The 26679-nt window shown below is 39.2% G+C and overlaps 1 protein-coding gene across 1 annotated transcript in view; it reads right to left on the reverse strand.

Moving 5' to 3' along the window:
- The window catches only part of NLK (nemo like kinase), a 146872-nt gene extending 128447 nt beyond the window's left edge, over nt 1–18425 (reverse strand). Inside the window, exon 1 of the mRNA XM_032617040.1 lies at nt 16856–18425. Within this exon, the coding sequence (XP_032472931.1) occupies nt 16856–17313 (458 nt within the window). The 5' untranslated portion in view covers nt 17314–18425. The remainder of the gene's footprint in view (nt 1–16855) is intronic.
- Between the last annotated feature and the right edge of the window lie 8254 nt (nt 18426–26679).

Raw genomic sequence — 26679 nt, forward strand, 5'->3', positions numbered from 1 at the left:
GGACCTAACTATAAGAGGTAAAACTATAAAACTCTTAGAAGAAAGTATAAGTATAAATCTTCATGATCCTGGATTAGGCAAAATCTTAAATATGACACCAAAAGAGCAAGCAACAAAAAACAAACAGATAAATTGGACTTCATCAAAATTAAAAACTTTTATGCTTCAAAGGACACCAGCAAGAAAGTGAAAAGAATGGGAGAATATATTTGCAAATCATATATCTGATAATGGACTGGTATCTAGAATACACAAAGAACTTAACAACCTCAAATGTCCAGAACAGGCAAATCTAGAGAGACAGAAAGGTTAACAGTTGCCAGGGGAAGGGGGAATGGGGAGCAATTTGCTAATAGATATGAGGTTTCTTTTGGTGGTGATGAAAACGTTCTAAAGTTAAAATGAAAATTTACTCTGTGAATATATTAAAAAAACATTAAATTGTACAGTTTAAGTGAGCAAATTGCATGATGTGAATTATATCTCAAAAAAGCCATTTTTTAAAAAGCAGGCAATAATAAACACAAAATTCAGGATAGTGGTTTTCTCTTGGCAGGGGAAGTAAGGCAGAGTGATGGAGTCGGATGTATTTTAAGGGCAGCTTCAACAGTGCTGATTTTATCTTCTATTTCTTACGCTAGGTTGTGGGTTCATGGATACTTTTTTATTATTCTTCATAATTTCAATCACATATCTTTTATATATATCAATATTACATTTATTTGTTTGTAAAAGAGCACAGGCCTGGGTGAAAGCTCTTTTCTACCATTTGTTAGCTAGGAAGCCTGAGGCAAGTCATTTAGAGCTTTCTGAGCTGTAGCTTCCTCCTCTAAAAACAGGGACACTATCATGTACCTCCTCATGTTTATAATAAATTCTTAGCGTTTCTTTAAAGTAGAAGTTATTATTATAAAATCCAAAGTGAAAATCCACTATACTCTCACCTCACTGTAATAACCATTGTTGGTAGATACCCTTTCAGACTTTCCTGGAACATATGAGTAAATTTTTTTATATTTTAAGGGGACAATCTTTTTTTCTTTTTTTTTGCGGTACGCGGGCCTCTCACTGTTGTGGCCTCTCCTGTTGCGGAGCACAGGCTTCCGACGCGCAGGCTCAGCGGCCATGGCTCACGGGCCTAGCCGCTCCGCGGCACGTGGGATCTTCCTGGACCGGGGACCGGGGCACGAACCCGCGTCGCCTGCATCGGCAGGCGGACTCTCAACCACTGCGCCACCAGGGTAGCCCTAAGGGGACAATCTTTGACATTGATTTTCACTTAATAAATTGTGAGCATCTTTCAAAGATAACCACTTCACTATTCATAGACATTTAGGTTGTTTTCAATCCGGGGGGATTTTCCCTAGTTTTTTTGTTTTTTCTTTTAGACTTTTTTTATGGTATATTTTACCAAACACACATCTTAAATTTCTACACAGATAAATCTGATGTTCTTGTCTTGCTTTGAAGTCAAGGTAATATACTCTTCTTCTAAGATGATAAAACCAGTTATCCATATTTTCTTCTTACTTTTTGGCTTTGTTTTTTACATTTAAATCTTTAATCCACTTGGACTTTATGAATAGGGATCTAACTTCATTCTTCCCCACCACTAGCTAAACACCCCAACAAAGATACAAAATAAACCAGTGATGTGCTGGAGCTAGCTCATACTGGCCCCTGAGAGACTGTCACATTTTCTGGAATTTTGCAAAGCTGACAGTGAAAAATAGAATTTGAGAAATAAACTATTACATTTATGGTCAAATGACCAACATTTATGGTCAAACTGTCAAAAATTAAATTATATAAACTTACAATGAAATAAATTATATTTAAAATAAAGGTAATAAATACTCAGAAATCATCATTCCTAATTATTTTATTATGATTTATGCTTTTACGGTTAACATCTACTTTACCTGTATGGTGAAAACAGTTTACAATGGGTGTGCTACTGTGTTTCTTTTTCCAATTCAGCGTTTAGTGACTTTAGGTTGCTAGCTTGAAACTGGCCATTACAGGAGTATTAGTATTTACAGAAATTGGCAAGCCCTACAAACTAGAGCTTTTTTATTTTTCTGAGAACCTGTTGTTAAACGTATACCAGCACACCACAGAAATAGGCCATTTTTCCTCACTAATTTTAAAGAGGATCTCTAGTACACACTAATCTGCATTTACTCATAAATTTATAGAACAGCATAAGGAGCTTAGTATTTTTTTTTTTCTGTGCTAGCATCACAGACTGCTATGGTATGTTTTGATATATTAGATGACACTTTAGACACAGTTTCTATTTTTCTAACATGAGATCACAGCACTGCATTGAGAATGTATTTTTCCTAAATAATTCAACAGCATTCTTATTTCAATGTAGATTATAAAAATAAAGGACTATTTTGGTGAATAGTTGGTTATTGTACATTATTTTTAGATTAGGTCTCTTTACTCTTAAGAAAAAAAATTCAAAAACAAAATCACCACCTTGGGGTAGTCTAAGTACCACTCTGTTTTCTCATAAAAATTCCTCATTGCACGAGGAAGTCGCGATCTATGTAATGGCAAGAGCCAGTGGTAGTACTCTTCTCCGACAGTCACCGTGACATACAAACAGCATTAGGAGCTTTCAGCTTAACAACAAACAGTAAGTACCCACCAAGGACCATGTTAGGCTCTGGAGATGCAAATGAAACATGGTCCCAGCTTCTGAAACTCTCATCATTTTTAGTGGATCAGTAGGTAGAGAATGTGTCTTAAGTGACTACAAGCATTTGCTTTGATTAGTACTGACAGGGAAAGAGACAGAAACAGATGGATTTTCATTTGTCTTCTAAGAACAAGCATTTACCTTAAGAGGAAAAAAAAAAAAATCGAGGTATTAAAAGAAGAAAGTCTGCCCACCTACAGAGACAAGCTAATGTGTATCGGTAACTAGATCTTCAGCACCTACACCAGTTAAACATCACAATGTCCCTATTTTAATGTCTTTCCTGCTGAGGTACTTTAAGAAGTCAGTGACTTATTTGCAGATACCACTATCAACTGCCATCAAGTAAACCAGCATCTGCTGCATGTATCTTTCTTACCTGTCACAGGCCATTTAGATTTGAACTCCAGCTACCTCATTCTTGGTGTTTATGTTATGAAACTACGTAATGTAATAGCTGGGTGGACTCAATAAAACAACCCACTTCTGCACATAAACCAAAAGACTTTACTTTTAAAGACTTGCTGTCCATTTGGAGTTTCTCATTAACAAAATGTCTTATATCGTAGCCCGAGGAGCAAACACAGCAGCTGCCCTTTTCATATACACAGTTGTGGCTTGATATATACAGTGACGATTTCAACCATTTCTAATCACTAATATTTTAAACTTTAAAATTTATTTCTTAGGAATTTGTGCTACATATGGAAATAATCATTACCCTTTGGGAAACAATGTCTCATTTACTGAAAATGAGTTTAACAAAGGAATTATTTGGTACTGAAAAATACAGAGCAGTGAATTGGGTGACACAAACCACAATATCATCGGCTCATGTGACTTTATTAGGGTAATTTCCTTAAAAATATATATATATAGTAACTTAAAATTTAGCTTCAACAATGTAATATCCTCTGTCATGTCCTCTGTCATAAAATTGTGAAACCAGATCTTAGGTTCTTATTTTGAAAATGTCCCTTAACTCCCAATCTGAGATAAATACCCCAAAAAAGAAAAACTTTGCAGAATGGAATATTTCTATTCTGCCTGAAGCCTAGTTTTGACTGGTATGTTTCAGTTGCACATTTGATTCACACTGAATTTTGTTTTAAGTATTAAGGGAATAAATAGCATTCCAAAAGTCACAAGCTTGAAAATTTCCAGTTCGTTCTCTAGTTGGAGACCGTACAAAACTTATTACATGGAACAGTGAGTTGATGCAGTGACCATAAATTTCTTAACACTGTAAGTCTAAATTTAATTGAAACCCAATCTCAGTTCTGTAAAAATAGCCTCAAAGTAGATAAAGCAAAAGTCACAAAATGTTAATCTAGAAGAATGGTTTATGGGTATTATTATTGTACAATTCTTTCAAGTTTTCTGAGGTTTAAAATTTTTCAAATTTTACAGAACATGATTACATACATGAAAAGAGTGAGCTGTTTTCCACCAAAAGTCTTGTAGTTCATGACATTAAACTTTTACCAGAACTTAGAGTCACCGGCACACAAAAACCAAACAACAGAGTATTCTAAATACTCTATTTTTTTTTCGGAAGCATTGTTCCTGGTTTCATTTATAGAGTTTTTGTTTTATATTTGTTTTGTTTTGCTTTTAGAAGAACACCTCCTCCATTTTCAACAGGCATTAAGTTGGACAGGTATCACTGGTAAAGTAGCAAAGGTTCTGGCTCAGCCTCTTACCAGCTGCATGACCTTGAACAATTCTCTTAGCTTCTTTTCTCTGCGTCTCAATTTTCCCACTTATAAAATGAGGCAGTTACACTAGATGCATTCTAAAGTATCTTCCAACTCTATAATTCCTTTCAGATAGAGCTCTAGGCTTGTGAGAATGAAAAAATGAGCCCTCAAAAAAAAAAAAAAAGGTCAAAACCTACCTTTGTAATGTTAGTGAAACAAATAGGATACAAAATTGTAAATATACAATGTAATAATCATGATCCCAACGCTAACATTACAAACACACACATTCCAGATTTAAAAAATTGAAAAAAAAATTACACCAAAATACTATTAGGGGCTATCTCTGAGTTGTAGGTTAAAAATAGCTTTTTGGTATTTTCCAAGTTTCCTACAACAAACATATTATTACTTTGATAACAGAGTGGAAGGAGGGAGTTGAAGAGCAAGGAAAAACCCTTCTCTTATGTGCTAAGGGAAATTTTACCTTTGGAAGGCATTCTAGAATCTGAATGAATTTTTCAAAAACAGTTGGGTGTTAATCAGAAAAAGAATCTCTGGTATAGTCATTTACTTGATACTTGTCAACAATCATTCAAAAGCTGTTAGTTATATGCCCTAGGTTAGTAAACTTAAAAGGTAAAGCATTTTTTCACATGTACTGAAACTGGTAATAACAATGATAGCTAACATACACGCATTGCCAAGCACAGTTCTAAGACCTTACATATATATTGATTCATTGAATCCTCACATCAACCCTATGAGATAGATATACCATTATTTACTATCCCCATTTTACATACGAAAACCAGAGGTTAAATAAATTGCCCTCAACTAATAAGGGGTAGAGTCAAGATTTAAATACAGGCAGTCAGTCTGTCATCAGAGTACAGGCTCTTAACTATTAAACCATCCTGTCCCTTTGTACTTAAATGTCCTTTTCAGGTCATTCTTTAACTTCCTTTGCTCTCAAAGTTCGTCTAAACTACTTTTCTTCAACCTGAAAAGAAATAATATTTAAGTACTGGGATAAAAAAAGACTGGCCAACGTTTTAACTTGCAAGCTTAAAATTATGATTCATTTCTAAGTCATTATTTCAAAGGTACAGGAAGTATAACTTAATCTCCACACATATCACGAGGTAAACAATATGATAACATATGAGGAATTAAATATGTAGCATTAATTACTAAGTTAAAATTGGAATGTTTTAATAAAAGATGCTTTATTGATTGATGCTAATTTGTCCTCATGAATCTTCTGTGAAAAGAGCCCCTAAAACCAATTGTTGTACCTTTCTAAAATTTCTATTTTATTGAAATGACATTTTAAACCATGTTGTAATTAACTAGTTTGTTTTTTAAAAGAATGCATCAATATTTATTCTGAACACTGGCCTTAGTACACAACCAGCTATCTTCACAATAACCTCAAATACTATAACATGCAGAACCTGGAAAAGCAATACAAAGGAAGCCAACCAATTCAACACAGTTGAAGGTTCTCACCTAATTCTTAGGCAATTCAAACCCAAACCAAGTATACATGTGTCTATTTTTCTGCACAGTACCATTACCTGTCAATTTTTATGGTTTCTGGGTTACTTTTACTAAAGCTCAAACTTCCCCATATCTAGCCCTGTCAAAGTAAATATAGAAAGCAATAGTTTCCTATCTTAAAAAATTAAAAAGAGAAGAAGTGGAGAAGTGAGGAAAAAAAACCTTTGCATCAGGCGGCCTGTTAACTTAGATGTGCAATGAGACAATCGCCTGATAATTGCACCCTTTGGGTGCTTCTGTACTGGTAAGATAATAAAGAGAAATAAAGTCACCTGGTTTATTTCAATTTACTTACACAATCTGCAAATCTGTAGCTCTCTGCCATGGTACATTAAAAAAATTAGCATGTAAGAAAAATCACCTGCTTATGTAAATTGGAGGATGGTTTTTATCCACGCAGACAGAAAAAAAAATGGCTCAATCTGGGTCAAATGACTAATTTTATCCATTTGTTCAAATGTCTCGCTTCACCTTTTCTCTGTAGCTCAGAGCAAGAATTTTAGGTCAAGGAACGGATAAACAAAAAGTTTCTGTGTTGTCCATTCCCCTGTAAGAAGTCTGCTGCCTCACACTACTGAGCTCTATATTACTTAAACTGAAAACAAGACTGAGAACTTTATCTAGATAACAAAACCACAACACTGAGAGAGGAAAGAAAAGAAATCAGTGGAGGATATCTGATCCAACTGGGAAGGAAAGCAAAAATGGCAAGGATCAAGTACCAATTTTACCTTTTGCTACTTTAGGCAAACAGGGCTTCAGAAAAGGAAAATACTCCAAATAATTCAGGGCAGGCAGGACAACTTCTCTACAAAGAACATTATTCCACTTTGCTCTATAAACACACCCTGTCAAGTTCTTCTGAGTCTGACATAAGTTAGATGAATGCGTTCTTGGTCATTTAATGACTACCTTCCCAGCATTCATTGCTGGAATTCATCCCTCCCACTTATAACTGACTCCATCTCCAGGTCCAGGGGTGGACCTGACTGATCCAAAAGTAACCTTATCCCCACTGACAGTGACTGGTTCAGAAATGAGTGAACAACCCAATAAAGGCCAAAGACACTCTAGAACTGGGCTGGTCAATAAGGCAGTCAGTAGCCCCATGGATACTGAACACTTGAAATTTGGTTAGTCCAAATTGAGAAGTGTTGTAAGCGCTAAGAGACACACTGGATCTTGTACATTTTGTATGAAAAAAGGAATGCAAAATATCTAATTTATGACTTTTATAGTAATAACATTTGAAGTGATAATGTTTTGGATATATTGAGTTAAGTAAAATAATTACTAAAATTAATTTCACCTGTTTCTTTTTACTTTTTTAGTGTAGAAAATTTTAAATCACATTATGTGGCTTGCATTATACAGTTGACCCTTGAACAACTCGAAGGTTAGGGGTGCTGACCTCCCCTGCCCAGTGTAGTCAAAAATCCATGCATAACTTTTGACTCCCCCCAAACTCAACTTCTAGTAGCCTATGGTTGACTGAAAGGAAGCCTTACTGATAACACAAACAGTCGATTAACACATATTTTGTATGTTACATATATTATATACTGTATTTTTACAACAAAGTAAGCTAGAGAAAAAAAAATATTAAGAAAATCATAGAGGAGAAAATACTTCTGCAGTGCTATTTACAAGACGAATCATCTGTCAGTACCCATCAATACTGTCTTATATGATACAAAACACTGTAGATATTATACATATCACTAATGCTAGACGTCCAAAATGAAAAGATAACATGAAAAAGAAATTAGTATTTTTTTACAGGTATAACTAGTCATGCATTGATAACAAAGAAGCAGCAATATGGTAGCTTTATGGTAGGCTAGTTTAATCAATATGAGTATTAGAAACATTGTTACATTTTTTAAAAAGCCAGTTACCTGTAATGATAGGCTGATATAGTTTCTCCAACTCTGAATAAATAGTGGGGGCAGGGAGCATACTGTATGTTAATGTAATTCTTTGAAAGCAAAGTTATAAAAGAGTGAGAAAACTAACACTATTAATTTTATATTAAACATCATTCACCTTGCCTATGTAAGGATAGACTAGTATCTACATATATTTTATGCATTCATGACACCTTTTACTTAATGTTTTGGATATTTCTAGGCTATGTGGTTTTTTCAAATTCTCACAAATCTCTAAGAAAGTTTCCAATATACTTATTTTTTAAAATCTGCATATTAAGTAGACCTGCACAGTTCAAACCCATGTTGTTCAAGGGTCAACTGTGTATCTAGGGACAGCGCTACTGGCTTACTGAGGACTATTGAGGACATCTATGAAAGTGCTCCCTTCCTGCTGTGGAAGAGCTTTAGGAAGTCGAGCTCCCTCTATCTCTGGGCATGTATGCCCTAAACTGCTATAGCCTTAAAGCTGTGACACAGCTCTTTTTCTGGGAGATCCATCTGCAAACTAGTAAATTCCCTACGTAAATTCAGAATTTCAAAGATTCGTAAAAACAAAACATTTTAAATCAACTTGTTAGTTAATGTAAGCACTGGTAGGCAAATCAGCTTACCTGGTTACTCACAAAAAAAGACAAAATACTTAACATAAGACATTATTTAAATATTTAAAAATCACTCCAAATATTTAGGAAGGCAAGCAAATAAGTCTAAAACATTAAAAAGGGAACGTACTATCAGGAAAATAATACCAAATTTATATTGAGGAAAAAATTGATTGCTCATTTGCAAATAGGCAGGCCCTTCACAACTGCACCACAACATGTATAATCATTACCAATAAGTCAGTAACAGGAGAAAGTGAGTCTTTTAGACAAACTGCACACTTAAAATCTGATCCCAAATTTGAAAACTCTATGTAAGTCATCACACTGGAAAAGGGTTACATTTACCTCATCCTACCTTTAAACAATTTGACAAGCTATTCAACATCTGGAGGCCTGAAGAAAGTTGTCTTGTGGTCACTAGCAGAATCTATTTGCCCAAAGTAATGCCAGAATGCTTTACAAATATTAATGCAATTTTATAATATAAACTTAGGAAGCACAGGATTTTATAAATGAGGAAACCAAGACTCAGAAAAGTCAAATAACTTTATCAAGGTCATAGAGTTGTTGGTACCAAGGCAGGGACCATAACCTTGTCTCCTAACAAGTTTAGTTAGTACTTTATTACCCTGTCATTTAAGAAAAAGAATCCTCCCAAGGAAATGGTGCCTTGAATATAATAAACATCAAGTTCCCTGGTTTATTAAACTATAAATAACAACTTGGGATTTGGGAGAATTTTATTAACAATAAAAGTGCTGCTAATACTGAAGACATTCTTTAGAAGGAAACATATATATATATATCAGAGGGGGGAAAAAATCATACAATCATTCTCTCATGTGCCATCAATGATCTGCTTGCTAAATTCAATGGCCTTTTCCACTCTCATTTTGACTTTATCTGCACCAAAGATCACTCCCATCTTCCTAACCATCTTCTGCTGTGTGTAGGTTGTCACTCTATGCACTATGAACACATTTTCCTATCTGACTACCCTTAGTTCCACCTCCAATAATTTCTTCCACCTACAACTGAGAACATTCCCTAAGGCCCAGACCTCAGCTACCTCTACTCTTCCATTTACATATCTTAAAAAAAAAAAATCAATCTGAACAAGTCACTCTCTTACTTAAAAACTTCCAATGGTTGCCATTCCTAATATTTCAACCTTTTTCATTATTGCCCGCCCCAGGAGCGTTTTCAGACATTTTCCCCCTTAACTGTCCCCCCATGAAATTTTAATACCATATATATGTTGTATATCTGTTTATGTACTGTATGTATGTATGTGCTTTACTCATAAAAAGAGTAAGTTTTTTTTTGCCCCTCTCCCACGTACCAATGGCGTCTCATCTCTTCAGCAGGACACTCCAACCTCTTCAGGATCTAGCTCAAGCTTTCGTCTCCACCCTTATCTCCTATCACCTTCAGCAACTCCAGCCCCGTGAGTCCCCCTCACAAGGGCCCATCCACTCATAATGCCTTTCCCCGTTGTGGACTCTCTCATTCTTTTTGCGGTACGCGGGCCTCTCACTATTGTGGCCTCTCCCGTTGCGGAGCACCGGCTCCGGACGCACAGGCTCACGGGTCCAGCCGCTCCGCGGCATGTGGGATCTTCCCGGACCGGGGCATGAACCCGTGTCCCCTGCATCGGCAGGCAGACTCTCGACCACTGCGCCACCAGGGAAGCCCGACTCTCTCATTCTTAACACTCAGTAGTTGAGGTATTACCTCTTCTAGGAAGCATCCATACCTTCCACAGAAATTCCTCCTCTGTATTCCCGGGGAGTATCTCTATTGCTGCATTTATGGCAGTGAATTACAACTATCCATTTACAAATCTCTCTCCCCGACTACATCATAATCTCCTTTAAATCCTTATCATCCAGCACAGTGCCTGGCAAACAGTCAACACACAGTAAATGAGTATTATAAGAACAAGTGAAAATAATTTGTCCTTATGTTTTTGACGGTTTCAAATTTAGTTTCAATTCTCCATCAAGACTCCCTGAGAGCAGGGATGTATCACTTTTCATACTGTTTATTTAACTGTAAGCTCCTTCAGGGCAATGCTGTGACTTAAACATCTTTATATCCCAAGCACCGTACAGATAATAGCAGAAACTTGAAACAGGTTTGCTAAATTAGTAATAGAACGAAATATCCTCATTCGTGCCTACAACAGTGCTGGTCTGTAGCAGGCTGACAATAAAAATACTTTGACTAGTGACTTCCAACAGTGTCAAAATCTTCCACATGATTCAATTAGCCAAACTAATTCAAAACACAGATGTGAAACTGGGTTTAGGTAAAGAGCACCAGTCATGATCAAAGGCAGAATTCCCTGTACAGAGTCCCTCTACTCACACCATTACAATTAACTATTAAAGTTGAACTCAGTATAGTTTCCTTAGAAGTCATCTTTTCATAATGCCAAAGTGCCAGAATTTTTTCTAATGTCTCTTGGCTAGGTACCTTAGAACTACTGACTAGGTCTATGAGGGCTTGTCACGTGCTTATTCACAGTATTACAGCTGTTGCCTCAGGCACTCTTTGTTACCCCCAAGCAACAAAAGGATCAAATTGACAAGCTATTTTAGTTAGGAAATCATTGTTGATCTGCATTAGATGACCCAATCAACAAATAATTCACGTGAGTATTATGGAAGCACAGGGAATCATAAGTGAAACCCAAATATAATCTTATAATGGGAAGAACTTCTATCCAATGACTTCGTTCTGTTTGGTTGGATGACAAATGGAAAAGTTTCTTTGGCTTTGACAATTCCCATCAAAGAAATCAAATCAGCATATTAAGGAAACTTACAGTAAACAAACAGTTGATTCTTAAACTGCTAGAACATCAACAAATCTAATAAGAACCACCAAGAATAGACACTCAATTCTACATACAGAAGTCAGTGAAACTCTAATGCTCCAAGTTGTGAAGATAATGAAATATTCCAGTACTCCATTAGAAGATGGCTTTTTATACCAAGGAACAACAATGCTTACAGTTGCCTAAATTTTGAGGATTAAATCCCAGAACTTGAGACTCAAATAAACATTCAGTTAATGTACTTTGCAAATATTCTTCTAGCATAGCACATGAAAGGGAACTACATCTACCCCTATTTCTTTTTCAGGATATGCACCAGTGGTACTAACTGACAGCTAAAAAAGATGCATGTAATTTTGAGGGATATTGTTGTTTTAGCTTGTCTGAAAAGGCAACTCTTTCTGAAACGTATTTTTTAAGGAAAAAAAAATCACCTTTTTTCTTTTAAGCTGATATTCAATAGCAGAACATGACATTTCTCCCTAAGAATACAATGAGTTTCTTTTGTTGTGTTTTGTTTTGTGTTGGTTTTGTTTCATTTTTGGTTTTTGAATAAAATCTGCATAATCTTGTCCAGGAGCCCAAGTACAAAATGACTCCCAGTGTTACAGGCTATGGAGTTTCTCTCGCCAAGAAACCAGTTCAATATCATTAGACTGTGTTACTTTTATTTTCTCTCTTTGCCTCCTCTGCTTTATGACAATGAACCTGCAGTTTCTAAAAGTAAGTTCGTTTGTAGTTAAAACTAACAATATAGATTTCCACATTTCTAGTTTCACACGGATGCTTTGTTATGTCTAGAAGAGCAACCGTTTCCTTTTTATGGTGCAGGCTCTGCTTCTTCAAAGCTCTTTTCACAAAGCAGACCCCCCCAAAGAATCCAGCTGTGGCTGTTAATCTTGGCTGATAGAGAAACTTCTCAATACTACAGATTCTCAACCTGTAAAACACAGTTAATAACAATACACTTTAGTATACCACTCTTTCTGATGCAACTAACTCCAGCATTTTCCCAAAATTATCCCAAAAGCATTCCCCATTTTTCCAAATTATAGTTTGCTATTTGAGGAGTAAAGGAGAGAAAACATCAGAAAATACAAGATGCCTCTAATTTTCACAAGATGAGCAAGCTAGACAATCTCTGCCATGCATAAGGATTTACACTGAATAATTTTTGATTAAATCACACATTTCCCCTGCCTCACTGTGATCTTCTTTAACAATTCACACCTTTTCATCCAAACACAAGTAAAATGAATTTCTACTAAAGCTGAACTTTGACAATAAGGATGTCCTTCATTTGTTACATTCTGAGAAAAAAAAAATTAATGTCCTTCCAGGCATGGAAATCCATACTTTCTACAACAGTACAGACAATCTGGCTAAACACCTACCAAGTCCATACAAACATGTATATTATGTTTTTTCTATGCATTTGTTTTTAATTAATTGAGAGAATTGGACAGAATATTTTACCCTAACTCTAAATTCAACCCTCCTTACTTCCCTGGCATGTAGCACAACTAAGGGGACACTCTATGGTATTTAAAGTCATGCCTCCAAAAAATAGTCTGCATGTTGATTTTACCTGATAAATCTGATCTTATGTGAAGCCACTTCTATGCACATTTACACAAGTTTGATTCTCCTACCAAAAGTAACCACAATAAAACCCAGCTAACATTTATTGAGTGCTTGCTGTGTGCTAGACAGTGTACTCACTGGTTTACAAGGATTACCTCATTTAATCCTCATACCAATTGTACGAGACGGGTGCTAGTATTATCCTCACTGTATAGATGAGGAGCAGAGAGGTTAAACAATATATCAAGATCATACAGCTAGTAAGTAACTAAGTATCAGTACAGTGATGCTTAAGTTTCAAACTACTTAAATAAAGGTAACCTGCTGAAGGAATTAGAATAATAAAATTCAAAGTTCTCCAACTTTACTTGGAGTACAAAGACAACAGCCTGAATGAATCCCAGGATCTTTGATCTTTCAATTAATCAGATAAGTAAAAAACACTGATTTTATAAAGGAGAAGCTTTTTCCAGACTCACTTTTATTAAGGTGGCAATATGTACCATTAATTCAATCTGATTATTTTTGGCTGACAATGTCAAAACTGCCTGGGTTTAGCGGTCCTCAAACCTTTCTCATGGGGTCAACTTCCTCCAATTCTCAAAAGCATACACTTCGCGAGCCCCTGAAGCCTTTATGTTATAATACATCTTTAAGAACAGTATAACTTACTTTCCTCTGGCAAATGTGAACTACAGACAAGAAGGTATTTACATTATTCTCACCAAACTGAGGGTCCTGTTTGTGAGTTGTTTTGTGTTTTGGTTTTGTATTATGAAAATGTCCATATGGGCATTTGAAAGCCTTGTTATCTGATAAAGAAGGTCAAATTATATACAATGCTTTGATAACCCATGAACAATATTCTGTCATTGGCAATGAATGTGTCTCAGGCTACCCCATGATATTACTAGGTAAACTGGAAACCTTACTTTGAGATAAAACACAGCAGACAGTTGTTAATGAAACCTTAATTGAACTGTCAAAGCACCACCTTTACCAGCAAGGTAATATGTAATTCACTACTTTTACACAACTGTCCAACACTGATAGGTTATTCCAATAGTTAAATTCAGCAGAAAGATAAATCAAGCCTGGTAGACTAAACTGTTCGGTGATAAATCTGAATGGTAAAATGCTGCATCACTTCTACAAATATCTCTCCTTGTCTACATGGAGAAACAATAATATCCCTCAAAATTATATGCAACATATTTAGCCATCAGTTAGTACCACTGGGTACATGTCCAAAAAAAGAAACGAGAGCAGATATAGTTTCTTTTCATATGCTATGTCAGAAGAAAAATACTTGCAAAAGGTATTAAACATATTTGAGTCTAAGTGAATCTTATAATGCCCAAGTAGTTACATGGTGCTTTGAATTAAATGACGTATCATTAGGAGAATATTTTTATGTTCCATTTTAATCACTTTAGAAAATAGTTGTTTCAGACTCATTAGGTGCCTTCTAAATTAAAATGAAAAATTTTCATTCAGTTAGTTAAAAAGTAAAAAAGCTCACTAATATCTTTAGCTTGGGTTTGAGAATACCAGTGCAATTCACTGTGGTCTGGTGTCCAGATCTCTAGTTTTAATAATCTTACTCACGTCATATAGCAGTCAAATTCCAAATATAATAAGCAATTCAGACAGCAATTCATAAATATGTAAATATAAAAATAGAAAAGAATTTGCATACTAAAACACACACCTGGAACTCTTTCCTCTTTTTTTTCATACCAAATTGTATTTCACCTGTAACAGCTGATAAAAACATTCAATGCAGCTAAGTAGAAAAACTTGATTAAAGAACAAAGGAGGACCTGACCAGGAGATCAAGTAACCAAGCAGCAAAGATGCCACAACACTGTGGTAGGTGCTGGGGAAAAAGAGAAGTACTCTAGCAGACACAGTCACTACCCTCACAGGGCTTACAAATGTAGTCAGTCAGACAGGGCAAACGCTCAACAACTGGTGTACAGTGGAAGATGACACAGATATGGAGGTACTTCAAGTACATGGAAAGAACTCCATGGGTGGTAGAAGGGGTCGATCAATGAAAGAACCTAGAATGGATTCAAATCAAACACATTCAGCTTTTCATGTACTGGTAATTCAGAACACCCACTACCAGAATGTTTGCTGTGGGATATGTTTCAGCACTACAGTTCCTCACCTCCCTCCCCTTAAAAAAAAATTCCCTCAGCACCAACTTGAAGTTAAAACTTCTACAAATCACATCATCATTTGACAGAAATGTAGGTGAATAACATCTTTAGAACATAGTCAAGAATGCTGCAACCCATTTCCCTTTCAGCATCTCTAGTTCTTAGCACCGCATGCAAAGCACTAAAATGAAAGAAAGCATCCAGGTCTAAGAAAATCCAAACAAATTCTCAGTAAATCAATGACAAAATTTAAAGCAAGGAACGATCTTTTTCCTGCCCCCTGCCCCCCCTGCTTTGAAATCCTCAAGGGCTGGACAAGGAACAGCAGTTCACAGTGTAGTCCCTGAGGACAGGATAAGGAAGGGATGAGAGGAAGGCAAGAACAGGCAGGTCCCTGAGCAGAGACTGAAAAGGCACCATTACCGGCTGCATTCTTTCCCACCAGGAATCCCACACACCTTGGAGAACTTGCTGGGAAAACACTGGACTTCACCAGTTTAAAAAAAGACGGATCGGATCACTTAGTAGCCTAGTTTATAAAATCTGAAATGTTAATAAAGATGGCCAGATATAATGCAAAAATGAAACATGTCAATTATAGCCTGAAAAGCAATGAGGAAAGGAGACATGTACTAGGCTAGTTCCAAAGAGTTCGTTCTCCTGTGGTGATGAGGGCTTTTCTATACATTAACAAGAATCTTTTCTTTTTTTAAATTGAGGTATAGTTGAAGGAATCTATTTTTGAAGCACTGAGAACATCAATTCATCTATCCACACCAGAATACTTAATCCTTGGGGGGAAAAGCTCAGTTCACTCTAGTTTTGAAAGAAACAGGACCCTACAATGAGAAATACATTTTATTATAAACTATCAATCTTCCTAAGAAGGACAAATAGACAAAATGTTGCATTTAAGAAGCCCTCGGACTTTAAAAAGTATACTAGCACTAGCAAAAGTAGAGAAGTTTCATGTTTAAAAAGTATACTTCCTACTACAGCAGCCAACCAAGGAATAACAGCAACTTACAAGCCACTAAATGACACTAAAACATTACACTGAATGTGGGCCACTGCATAGTTACAGTCTACTGACCTCAATTGTGGTACTCATGTGTGATGCTATATTTAATGCATTCTTATCAAAAGACTAAAGCTACATACTTCCCAACTGTAGCTTTATGGTTTAAAATAAACCACTCATGCAATGACTTAACTGGTTCAACTATGAACCTTATCTTCCTTCTGGGGATCAAGATCACAAATTAAGGAATGAAAAGACAGAAAGAGCAAAGTAGTTATGCAACGTATACCCCAATGACAAGACTATTATAAAGAATCCAGTTTGGGTCAGTTGTGACATTTGCTGCAATTGGGCAACTGATTCAAACTAAATCGAACATGAGAGATGGCCAAGGTCTGTGTAGAAATAAGCATTCCATGCATTCGCCTATTTACTGAATCTCCATTCAGTGGCTTGCTTAGGCTCTACACAATAGGTTTGGTAGACAACAAACTTATGTGAGTTACTCAACAGAGGGTGCTCCACCAACGCTGTCCACGACTCCAAAGCACAAGCCTAGATAACCGATGCCATCAGGCCTCTTTACCAGGTAAGGAAGGGTGCCTTCCTACAGTTGAGCTGAGAAGCTTGTTCCACTTGGGTTGACGTGGAGAAAACCATGAGAAAGGACTTGCCCAACGACAACCATGAGAAGGAACCAGGAGAAGCTCTGTTTTGTTCTGGATACTCACCAGACGACGCCAAAGGCTCCATATCCAATAGGTCTATCCGGCTCAATATCCAGCTGCTGTTGTGGGTGATGCGAGTGCTGATGATGGTGCGCCTTAACTGTGGCAGCTGCGGCAGCCTGTACCTGAGCTGGGGCTGCTGCAGCTGGTCCAGGAGCCTGACCCGGTGCCGGTGATGGGAAATACGGCTGCTGCTGCCCAGGGTTTAACATGGCTGCAGCTGCGGCCGCTGCTGCGGCTGCCGCAGCTGCGGAGGAGGTATGCTGCTGTACGGGGTGGACAGCAGCAGCCGACCCGGGATGAAGATGGTGCTGAGGGTGGTGGTGGTGGTGAAGGTGAGGAGGAGGGAGGTGTGGAAGGTGGTGGTGATGGTGGTGGTGGTGCCCTGCTGCTGCCGCAGATGTACCGCCATTGTAAGCCGCCATCATTTTTGCGTTGGCTCTTGCGCCACAAAGAGACATTCAAAAAAAAATGCCCTTTGATTGGAAAGCAAACTGGGTCAAGCTGTCATTTGGCCATTTAAAAATGAAGAAAAAACCCACTCACTCCACCTCCAAAATCATGGAGCGGAAGTGGCTTTATGTCTTCATCAGTCAATCCAGACAAGTTAGAGGATCTTGGTGTTTAATTTGGGGGTGAGTGTGTGTGGAAGGGTGTGGGTTGCCCCAAAAAATAAAAGAAAAGAGAAAAGAAAAAGAAAAAGGAAAAAGGGACCCCTTCCCCCCAGGTTTCCTGCCACAAGTGGGTACTAAAACTCCATCCTTAATTCGGGGGAGGTTCCAACTTTGAATGTGGGAATAAAGGCCAAACCTCCCGACCCCCTGAACTCCACACGCGAAAAGGATCAGGTAACACACCACCCTGGGAATCTTGTAAGAGGCTTGACTCATCTACCCCTTCCATTCCCACATCCTTTTCTAAACACCTACCACCTCCTCAAAAATGCAACTGAAAAAAATTCCAACCACCCCAAAGTGAAAAGATGGGGGGAAATGTTCAGGGAAACTAGCTCCCCCCCTCGAACTCTCAGGCCTTCCTACATCTCCCCCTACTCCTCGTCAGGTTGACCTGATTGGGGGGGCGGGGGGGGGGGGTACTAAACTTTCCCGAACAGAAAAGAGCCAGGGAAGGAGGCAGGAGGGACAGAGTGAGCAGAGGAGGCGACAGGGCAGGACAGAGAGGAGAAAGAGAACCGGGGCAAAGTGAAGGTAAGGAGGTGCGGGGAGCAATGAAAGAGAAGGTGGGCAGCACTCGGACGCCCAGACACAGGGAACCGCCCCGGGAGGAGGTTAAGGTCCCGGGGCCAAAGAATGGGAGCCCCGGGAGACGGGCGGGGTGCAGTCGGAAGCGGGCTGACTCCTGCCCCCGCCGCCGGCTGCTTCTGCTGAGGAGGGTTGGGGGGGAGAGCGGGTGGGTCCCCCCGCGCGACGGCCCCCGCAGGGCTCAAGGCTGCTCCGTCTCCCCCCCTCCCCCCCACCCGGCTTCCGTCCCCGCGGCCGCTTTCTCCTCAGCCGCCGCGGCCGCTTTCTCCTCGAGCCGCCGCCTCCTCAGCCGCCGGTGCCGCTGCGGCCGGACTCACCTCCCCTAGCAAAGCCGGATAGAGCGGAGCCAGCGGCGGACACGCGCAACCAGCCGCCGAGGCCCCGCCCCCGCCTCACACTGACCGGCTACCCTAGCCAATCCACGCCCACCTGTCCGCGTCCGCCTCCAATCCCGGGCCGGGAGCTTCAGACAGGCGCACTGTTCGGCCAGTGGCGACAGAGTGTGGGTCTCCTGGGGAAATCCCGCCCCCGAGCCGGGATGGGCAGATCGAAAGACCAATCAAAAGGCAGAGTTGGGCCTGACCGACAAGACCAAAAGCGAATTAAACACCAAAGATCTCCGTGACATTTTCTTTCGCCTCTCTCTTTTCTTTTTCTTCTTTTATTTTTTTGGCAGGAGCAGGAAGCTGCGTGCTAATCCCGCCTGCAAAAGCTGGAAGAGAGGGGTGGAACGAAAGAACCAATCGTGAGCCGGGCACCAAGAACAGAGCAACCAATCATTGGCTTGAAGAGGAAGTGGGATGAGACTGGGACCAGATAGACACTTGATTTGACAAATGAAAAAAAAGACTGAGCTCGGTCCCACCCTTCAGGTCTCCTATAGGTCAGGATTGTGGCGAATTCGCTGTCATATCAGCGATGATCAAGGGGCGGGGCCAAGTGTAAGGGGTGTGGTCTAAAGACGGGGGCGGGACCTAGATGAAGAAGGCGGAGTCCAAATCATCCATTGATTGGAATCATCTACTACCCCTTTTAAAAACATCAGGTGTGGAGAAATAGGAGCAAAAGGGGATGTCGAGCTTCAGAAACTCACCAAGGTTATTCAACAAGACAGTCACTGAAGAAACTCAGTAGACTGACAGTTCATAGCCTATAGCTGGTCCTCCATGGCTAATCCTCATAGTGGCAGAAAGACGCGTTATTTCGTTTTCACTACATGCTCATTGAACGATAGGGCTATTGATACTAATTAAGTCAACAAAAATAATAAACTTAACCACAAAGACTGTAATTTTCTCCCATATTTTCTAATAAGTTCTAGTCATTGAAATCTTACTAAAATTACATCTTTCACTTTCACATAACCTCACTTATCTTATTTTTCTTTAAAAATATGAAATAATAAGCTTACAGTACCTTACCCTTACTAAAATTGTGCACTCAATCCTGGAAATCATCATTGATTCCTCTTTTGCCTGCCCACTCCTCCCCTTCTAGTCAATCATCAAGTCTTAAACGCTTTTGAACACTTCTAAACACACACACCCTTCTCCCCAGTCACCACAGTATTACCCAAATGCATGCCACTAGCATCTTTAATTAACGCATCTCCCTGCCTGCAGGCTTGCTCTCCTCTAATCCACCCTCCACTGAGAGCATTGCAATCTTTTAAAAATACAAGTCTGACCACACCCCTACCCTTGAAAAAAGTCAGTAAGTCTAAATAGCCCAGCTAGATCTGGTTCCCGCCTTCCTCAGCAGTCTTATCTCTCACCTCAACCCTCTATACTCCAGACATTCTGAATTTCTTTCAGTTCCTCAAATGGTTTGTTGCCTCCAAGCCTTCAAGCATATCTTCAGCTCCAAACACTCCCCACTCCACTCCTCTTATAGTTCAGGTCTTCACTTTTTTTTCTGGAAAGCTTTCCCTAACCCTGTGGTAGAGTAAGTGCTTCTGTTATATAGATATATAACAAGGCACTACCTCCCTCATAGCACTGAGAACTCTTTATTTTTTAATTGTTTACTGAGTTTGACCAGGACAGAAAGCTTGTCTGTCTCATTCTGTGATATGCCCGGTTCCTTGCGCAGAGTCTAAAAGGTGAAGGTATTAAAGATTTGCATGCGTTTCTGAGAACAGAAGTGGGTACCAGTCCCAGCTCTGCTATTCACTAGCTTTATGACTTAGGCAATTTAACTTTTCTGAGTTTCAGTTGCCTCGACTGAAAATGAAGGCAGTAATATATGCCTCATCAAGTAGAGTTGGGGATTAAATTAAGGTGATGCGTTTTAAAGTTCCTGGCAATATATGTTCATTCTCTTTCAATCAGAATCTTGGGGGTGGGGGGCAGGAGTCTGTTTAATAAGCCCTCCAGGTGATTCTTACATGCACTAAAGTTTGAGAAGCACTGGCCTAAAGGGGCTGAGTCAACTTTACTTTTCTGTATCTAGTATAGCACCTGGCACCTAGAAAGTGCTCAATGCATGTGAAATAAAGAAATACATCCAATTCACCAGAAAATTATTGCATATGAAGAGCTATTTATTCCTGCCACAGATATTTACTGAGCACCGACTCTATCTAGGCATTGTGCTAGGTGCAACAATAGGGGAAGGGAGACACAAATTAACAGTCTGCCCTTCAGGAAGGAGCTCTAAGTCTGGTGCGAGAGTTTCCAAAATGATGTGTGCACACACCAAGCGGTGCACAAAGTGAGCCACTGGGCTCCACAAAGAAATTAGTACAACTTCTATTTCTGCTTATTTTTTATTTCATCTTTTTAAAGTGTCCATTTTGTCAGTGTTTTATAATGTACATAATATACAGAGTTGTGTACCTGTATATTATGTATAAATAAATAAAATATGTAAATTGGGGATTTATGCTCCAAAAATTTATAAAAAATATTGGGAAATCACTAGTCTAGTGACTAATGTCCATGATTTAGATCAGCTCTGTCCAATAGAAATATAGAGAGTAACATAAAAAATTTTAAATGTTCTAGTAGTCATATTAAAAAGTTAAAAGAAACTAATTCTATTTGTAATTTAATATATTTTATCTAAATCAACATATCCAAAATTTGTTATTTTAAACATATAATCAATGTAAAAAAAAAGATTGTGTATATATGTATATATATTTTGATACTAAGTCTTCGAAATCTGGTGTGTATTTTGCATTAACAGCATATCTCAACTAAATTAAAAATTCAGTTTCCTCCATCGTACTAGTCACATTTCAAGTGCTCAATAGCCTCATGTGGCTAGTGGCTATCATATTAGACAGCACAGATATAGATCATGGGTTCGAATCCCTGCTCTGCCCCTTACTAGCTGTATGATCTTGGGCAAGTTCCTTAACCTATCTCAGTCTGAATTTCCTTGTCCATAAAATAGAGAGGATCCCTTACTTCTCCAACAGTTGCGATGATTCAAATAGACAATAGTGGAAAGCACAAGCCCAGGGCCTGCCCGGCTCCTCATGGGGGCAGTAAGTGGAGTGGTTATTATTAGTATTACACTCCAAGGCAAAGTGTCCTACGTGTCAGATGAGAAATACACTTGGAGCACTGCTCAGTTCACGTCCCCAGCATTCCATCCACATGGAGCCGTCCTGACAGACACTCAATTCCCCTTAAACACATCACCAGACAGTACAATATCTGGCCCTTTCCATTCTGCTCCATTTTCGAGAGCCGAGCATGATGAACAAGAAGTTGGAAGTGACTCAGCAGGATAACACTTAAAGCCTAAAAAAAGCACGCAGGACATCAGAATGCATAAGCAGGAATAGAATGTGCAGGAAGTGGGAGGTGATCTTCCCTTTCTTCCAAGAACTGGCTCCCCCCCATGAGTTGTCTGCGGAGACTATGCGGCTTTGAGCACTTAACACTTTTGAGCTTTAGTTTCTTCATCTACTTTGAAGTAGAAAATATCTACTGCGAAGGGATATTGAGAGGATTAAGTAAGGTTATGTATTAACATATGAAAGACCTAGCACAGTGCCTGACACAGATCAGCCACTCAATACAGGTAGCTTCCTTCCCACTTCTAGGTATTGGTTATTGATCAATTTTTTTCCCTGGTGTCTCTATTCCCAGTGCTCTTCAGAGAAACAGGTCATGGTAAGAAGCTGGGACTGGGTAAGGCCAGACAAATCCAGGTTCATGTGTTGTCCAGGCCTTCTGAAGCCTTCTATCATCCCCAGAGCTGGGCTTCCACTCAACAACATAGCTTAAGCCCCACAAGAGCTCCCTTTGCATGAATCTGAGGACTTTGGCCTCATCTTACCCCTCTCCATCTTTCAGCCCCTGGGTGAGATATTCGTCCCAACTCCAAACCCCAAGACCAAACTTTAGCCCTGACTCATGTCCTTGGCCAGGAGAGCCAGGCAACGTTCAACACTTTCCCCTTTCCCAGGTGAATCAGTGATGAACATTTTATCTTAGTTTTATTAAAAAGTTTTAAACTATGTGATAAAATTGATGTTTAACATTTATAGGTGCCCTTTGTCATTTTGACTTCTTAAATCAATAACTGAAAGTATAACTCACATGCATTGGACATACAATAAAATAAGGCATCTTTCATAATATCATACAGGAAATGTCCTATGGATCCATTTTCAGCTTGGACTCCAAATGTGATAAGATACTTTTCACTAAAAGGGCAATAAGTAGCCTTGTACAAAACTTCCACCTATCCACTCCCAGTACATCAAGTTGCAGAGCTCAGCCTCCAGGACAGTATAAAGGTTGCCTTTCCTAAAAGCCCTCGAAGACAGTGCTCCCGGGTTAGAAAGAGAGCTGCGGCCTTAAATAGCCATTCCTAGATTAGCAGGTGAAACCAAGTTATCTAAGACCACACTGAGCACTGTGTAGGCAAAGAATAAGACTGGTTCCAATGCCTTGCTGCAAATTGGAATCACCTGGGGATCTTTAAAAATTACTGAAAGCTTGGCTTCAGTGATGTGATGGTAAATGTTTAACACTCAGCTCTTTAGAAAGAAAGAAAAAAAAAAAGCTCTGATTTGTAACCCATTTCCATGGTATGAAAACTTCTACCATGGTTGATTTCAAGTTACCAGTATGACTTCACTAAAGGTGGAACTGGGAAGAGATATACACAACAGTCTCCTAAGGCACATGGCAGCTGACCACTGCCTGGCATCCATCCACCCCATTTATCTGGTATGGGGTCTGGCCTGGGCATCAGTATTTTTTAAATCTTCGCAGTAGATTCTAATGTGTTTGCAGCAAGCTTGGAACCACTGGGCTAAGGGCCTCATAATAAAGGCCCAGAAGCAAGAAACAGGCCACTTCACTGTCTTTCAGTGAAAAATATAACTGACAACTAGATTTAACATTTGCCTCCTCATGTCAGTACATTTTCTCCCACTAGGCAAGCCTCCACAGGAAACTAAATCATTGGCAGAAGGTTGCTCAGTGGGCATGGTCTCAGGGCACAGGGTGGAGGAGTGGAGGGGAGGCTGGTGGGACATCTGAAGAGCCAAGGTCATTTTACCAATGTAATTGTCTGACTGGAGATTCCTGGTGGTGCCGGAAACACTGATAAATTCTCCCTCTGGGACACCCCTCCAGGGATATCATGAGTCTTCTATTAAAACCATCTGTATTCTGACTAGGTGGCAAGCACTTGATTTGCTTAATTCTTAATTGTTACACTTTCAGCTGTGCTGATTGAACCCTAGTCATTTTGGTTGAAGTGTACCTAACTCTCCACAGGGGAGATGAGGGAGGAATGGAGTTTTCTTCTAGAGATGGCTAACTGGGCCCCCATCTCTGGGTTCCCAAAGCCCCTTCTGCTTATTTCTCTCATGGTGCTTATAACACAGCATCACAGATGTTTACTTGTCTGATGCTCTGGGAGCTCCCTAAGGGCAGAGACTGTGTTTCTGTTTTTCTCTGCATCCCCAGTGCCCAGTGTTGGTTCTTAAGCTGAAGTAAAACGAGCTCGTCCATCACATTATATTTTTATCTTATTTTTTTAAACACAAGTAATTCACAAATAGATTGTTGTTTTAAATTTTTCAGTTTTCTATTTAAGCAAATTCTCCCTTGACCCTCTCATCCAGTCCTACTCTCCTCGGAGGTAACCACTATTCTCAGATAAGTGTGCATCCCAACTAGACTATTTTATGGTCATTTACACACACACATACACAAACACACACACACAGAAATAGAAACATATGGTTTTATTTTGTGTGTTTTAAAAATATGTGCTACAGGGCTTCCCTGGTGGCACAGTGGTTGAGAGTCCGCCTGCCGATGCAGGGGACACGGGTTCGTGCCCCGGTCCGGGAAGATCCCACATGCCGCGGAGCGGCTGGGCCCGTGAGCCATGGCCGCTGAGCCTGCGCGTCCGGAGCCTGTGCTCCGCAACGGGAGAGGCCACAACAGTGAGAGGCCCGCGTACCGCAAAAAACAAAAAACAAAAAACGTGCTACAGAAACTAACACACCATTGTAAAGCAATTATACTCCAGTAAAGATGTTAAAAAAAAAAAAAAGTGCTATTATCCTACACATCTAGTCTTTATAACGTGCTTTTTCACTTAATATGTTTTGGGGATCTTTCCATAATTATCTAATGTATTTATTGTTCTGCTTTGTTCTTTCAAAATGTTGAATTCGAAAGGAGACCCTGAAACAAGGATTCAAGCACAAGTACTTTATGTGAGAGGTGATACTAGAAAATACCAGTAGAGGGTTGGGGAAGTGAGACAAGGAAGGGAAGGAAGCCAATAAAAGGTGTTTTATCAAGCAAGTCATCACTGTAAGTAACCAGAGCTCAAGTCCTCGGGGAACTCTGGGAGTCAGTGTATGACCTGAGTATGGAACCCTCTACCTGAAGAGAGCGGGGGCATCACCTCCCATCTACCATTGGTTGAGGGCTGCTTCAGAGAGGGATTAATTCCCCAGTACTTTTGGTTTGCCATGTTCCTCGGCAGAGAGCACTCTGGTGGCCAGAGAAAGTCCTCAGACAAGGAGATGCAGGTGCTAGCAGTAAAAGGTCAGCGGGCAAACAGAGACATCATAAATCCCAGGTTCTATGGGTAGAGCACTGACAGGGTCTGCTACAGAGCAGGTATGCCTTACTTTATTATTATATCATTTTCCATTTAAGTTGCTTACATTTTTTAGCTTTTACAAACAAGGCTTTCACAAGTGTTCCCATCCATGCTCCTTACACACGCATGCAAATATTTCTTTAGGGTAGATGCCTACAAGTGGGTCCATCCATCACTCAATGTTTCTAATTTTATTCTCCCAGGTGAGGGAATGCCTACTGTGATCCACTCTGAACTCCAGGCTGCCAGAGTGTGAATGTCCTCTCTTCCTTAGTCTCTCAATCTTGCCCTTTCAGGAATTTTTCCATGCTTAAAGAGATGAGGGCATCTAATGACTTTCCTACCACACTGGATGGAATTCCCATGGCCTTGTCATTTTTCTCCACAGCCATCCCTATGATGTTACCCTTGTCTTCTGCCTTCAAAATCTGTTGCTGCTGGTATATTTCAGATTATAAGTCGTCCTCTAGTAATAAAAATCGAACTTCAGAGCAATGGCTTCTACTCGGACAGATACTTCACCTCTATTTATCTGCCTAGGCAGGCCATCATTTCCAAATAAAGAGCACTTGTTTACAACCTGAGACAGCATCTGGGCGATCCTTTTTATACAGTAGCTAGCACAAGGACACAATTAGGACTTAAAAATTTTCAATTCAAAAAATCAATTCAAATTTTTATTTTTACTTTTTATGTCAATATTATGGTCTGCAGTGTATATCCAATAAATATTTTAACTTTAATAAATTTTGACAAACATACATAGTGACACCATGTAATCACTACCCCGATCAAAATACAGAGCATTTCTATCCTTGTCCCTTTTCAGCCAATCCTTCCCACCCTTGACCCAAGGAACCACTTTTTTTGCTTCCCATCCCTATAGTTTTGCCTGTTCTAGAATATCATGTAAATGCACTCATACAGTAATTACTCTCATGTAAGTTTTCTTTCACTTAAAATGTTTTTGAGATTCACCCATGTTTTTGCATGTATGAGTAGATCTTTTTATTATTATTATCATTGAGTAGTATTCCATTGCATAGGTGGATCACAGTTTGCTTATCCATCCATCAGTTGATGAACTTTGGGGTTATTCCCAGCTTTGGGCAATTATAAATAAAGCTGCTATAAATGTATGTGTATAGATTTTTGTGTGGACATATGTTTTCATTTCCCTTGAGTAAAGACCTCGAAATAGGAATGCTGGATAGTAATGTAAGTGTATGTTTACTTTTATAAGACACAGCCAAACTATTTTCAAAGTTATAAGTAACATTTTACTTTTTCACCGATAAATTATGAGTTCCAGTTGCTCATCCTCACCAACACCTGGGACCATAATCTTTTTAATTATGGCCATTTTAGTGGCTGCACGGTGGTATTACTTTGTGGTTTTAATTTGTATGTCCCTTCTTACTAATGATGGTAACCATATTTTCATGTTCTCATTGGTCATTTGTATAACTT

Source organism: Phocoena sinus, chromosome 20 (assembly GCF_008692025.1).
Source record: "Phocoena sinus isolate mPhoSin1 chromosome 20, mPhoSin1.pri, whole genome shotgun sequence".
NCBI classification, from domain to species: domain Eukaryota; kingdom Metazoa; phylum Chordata; class Mammalia; order Artiodactyla; family Phocoenidae; genus Phocoena; species Phocoena sinus.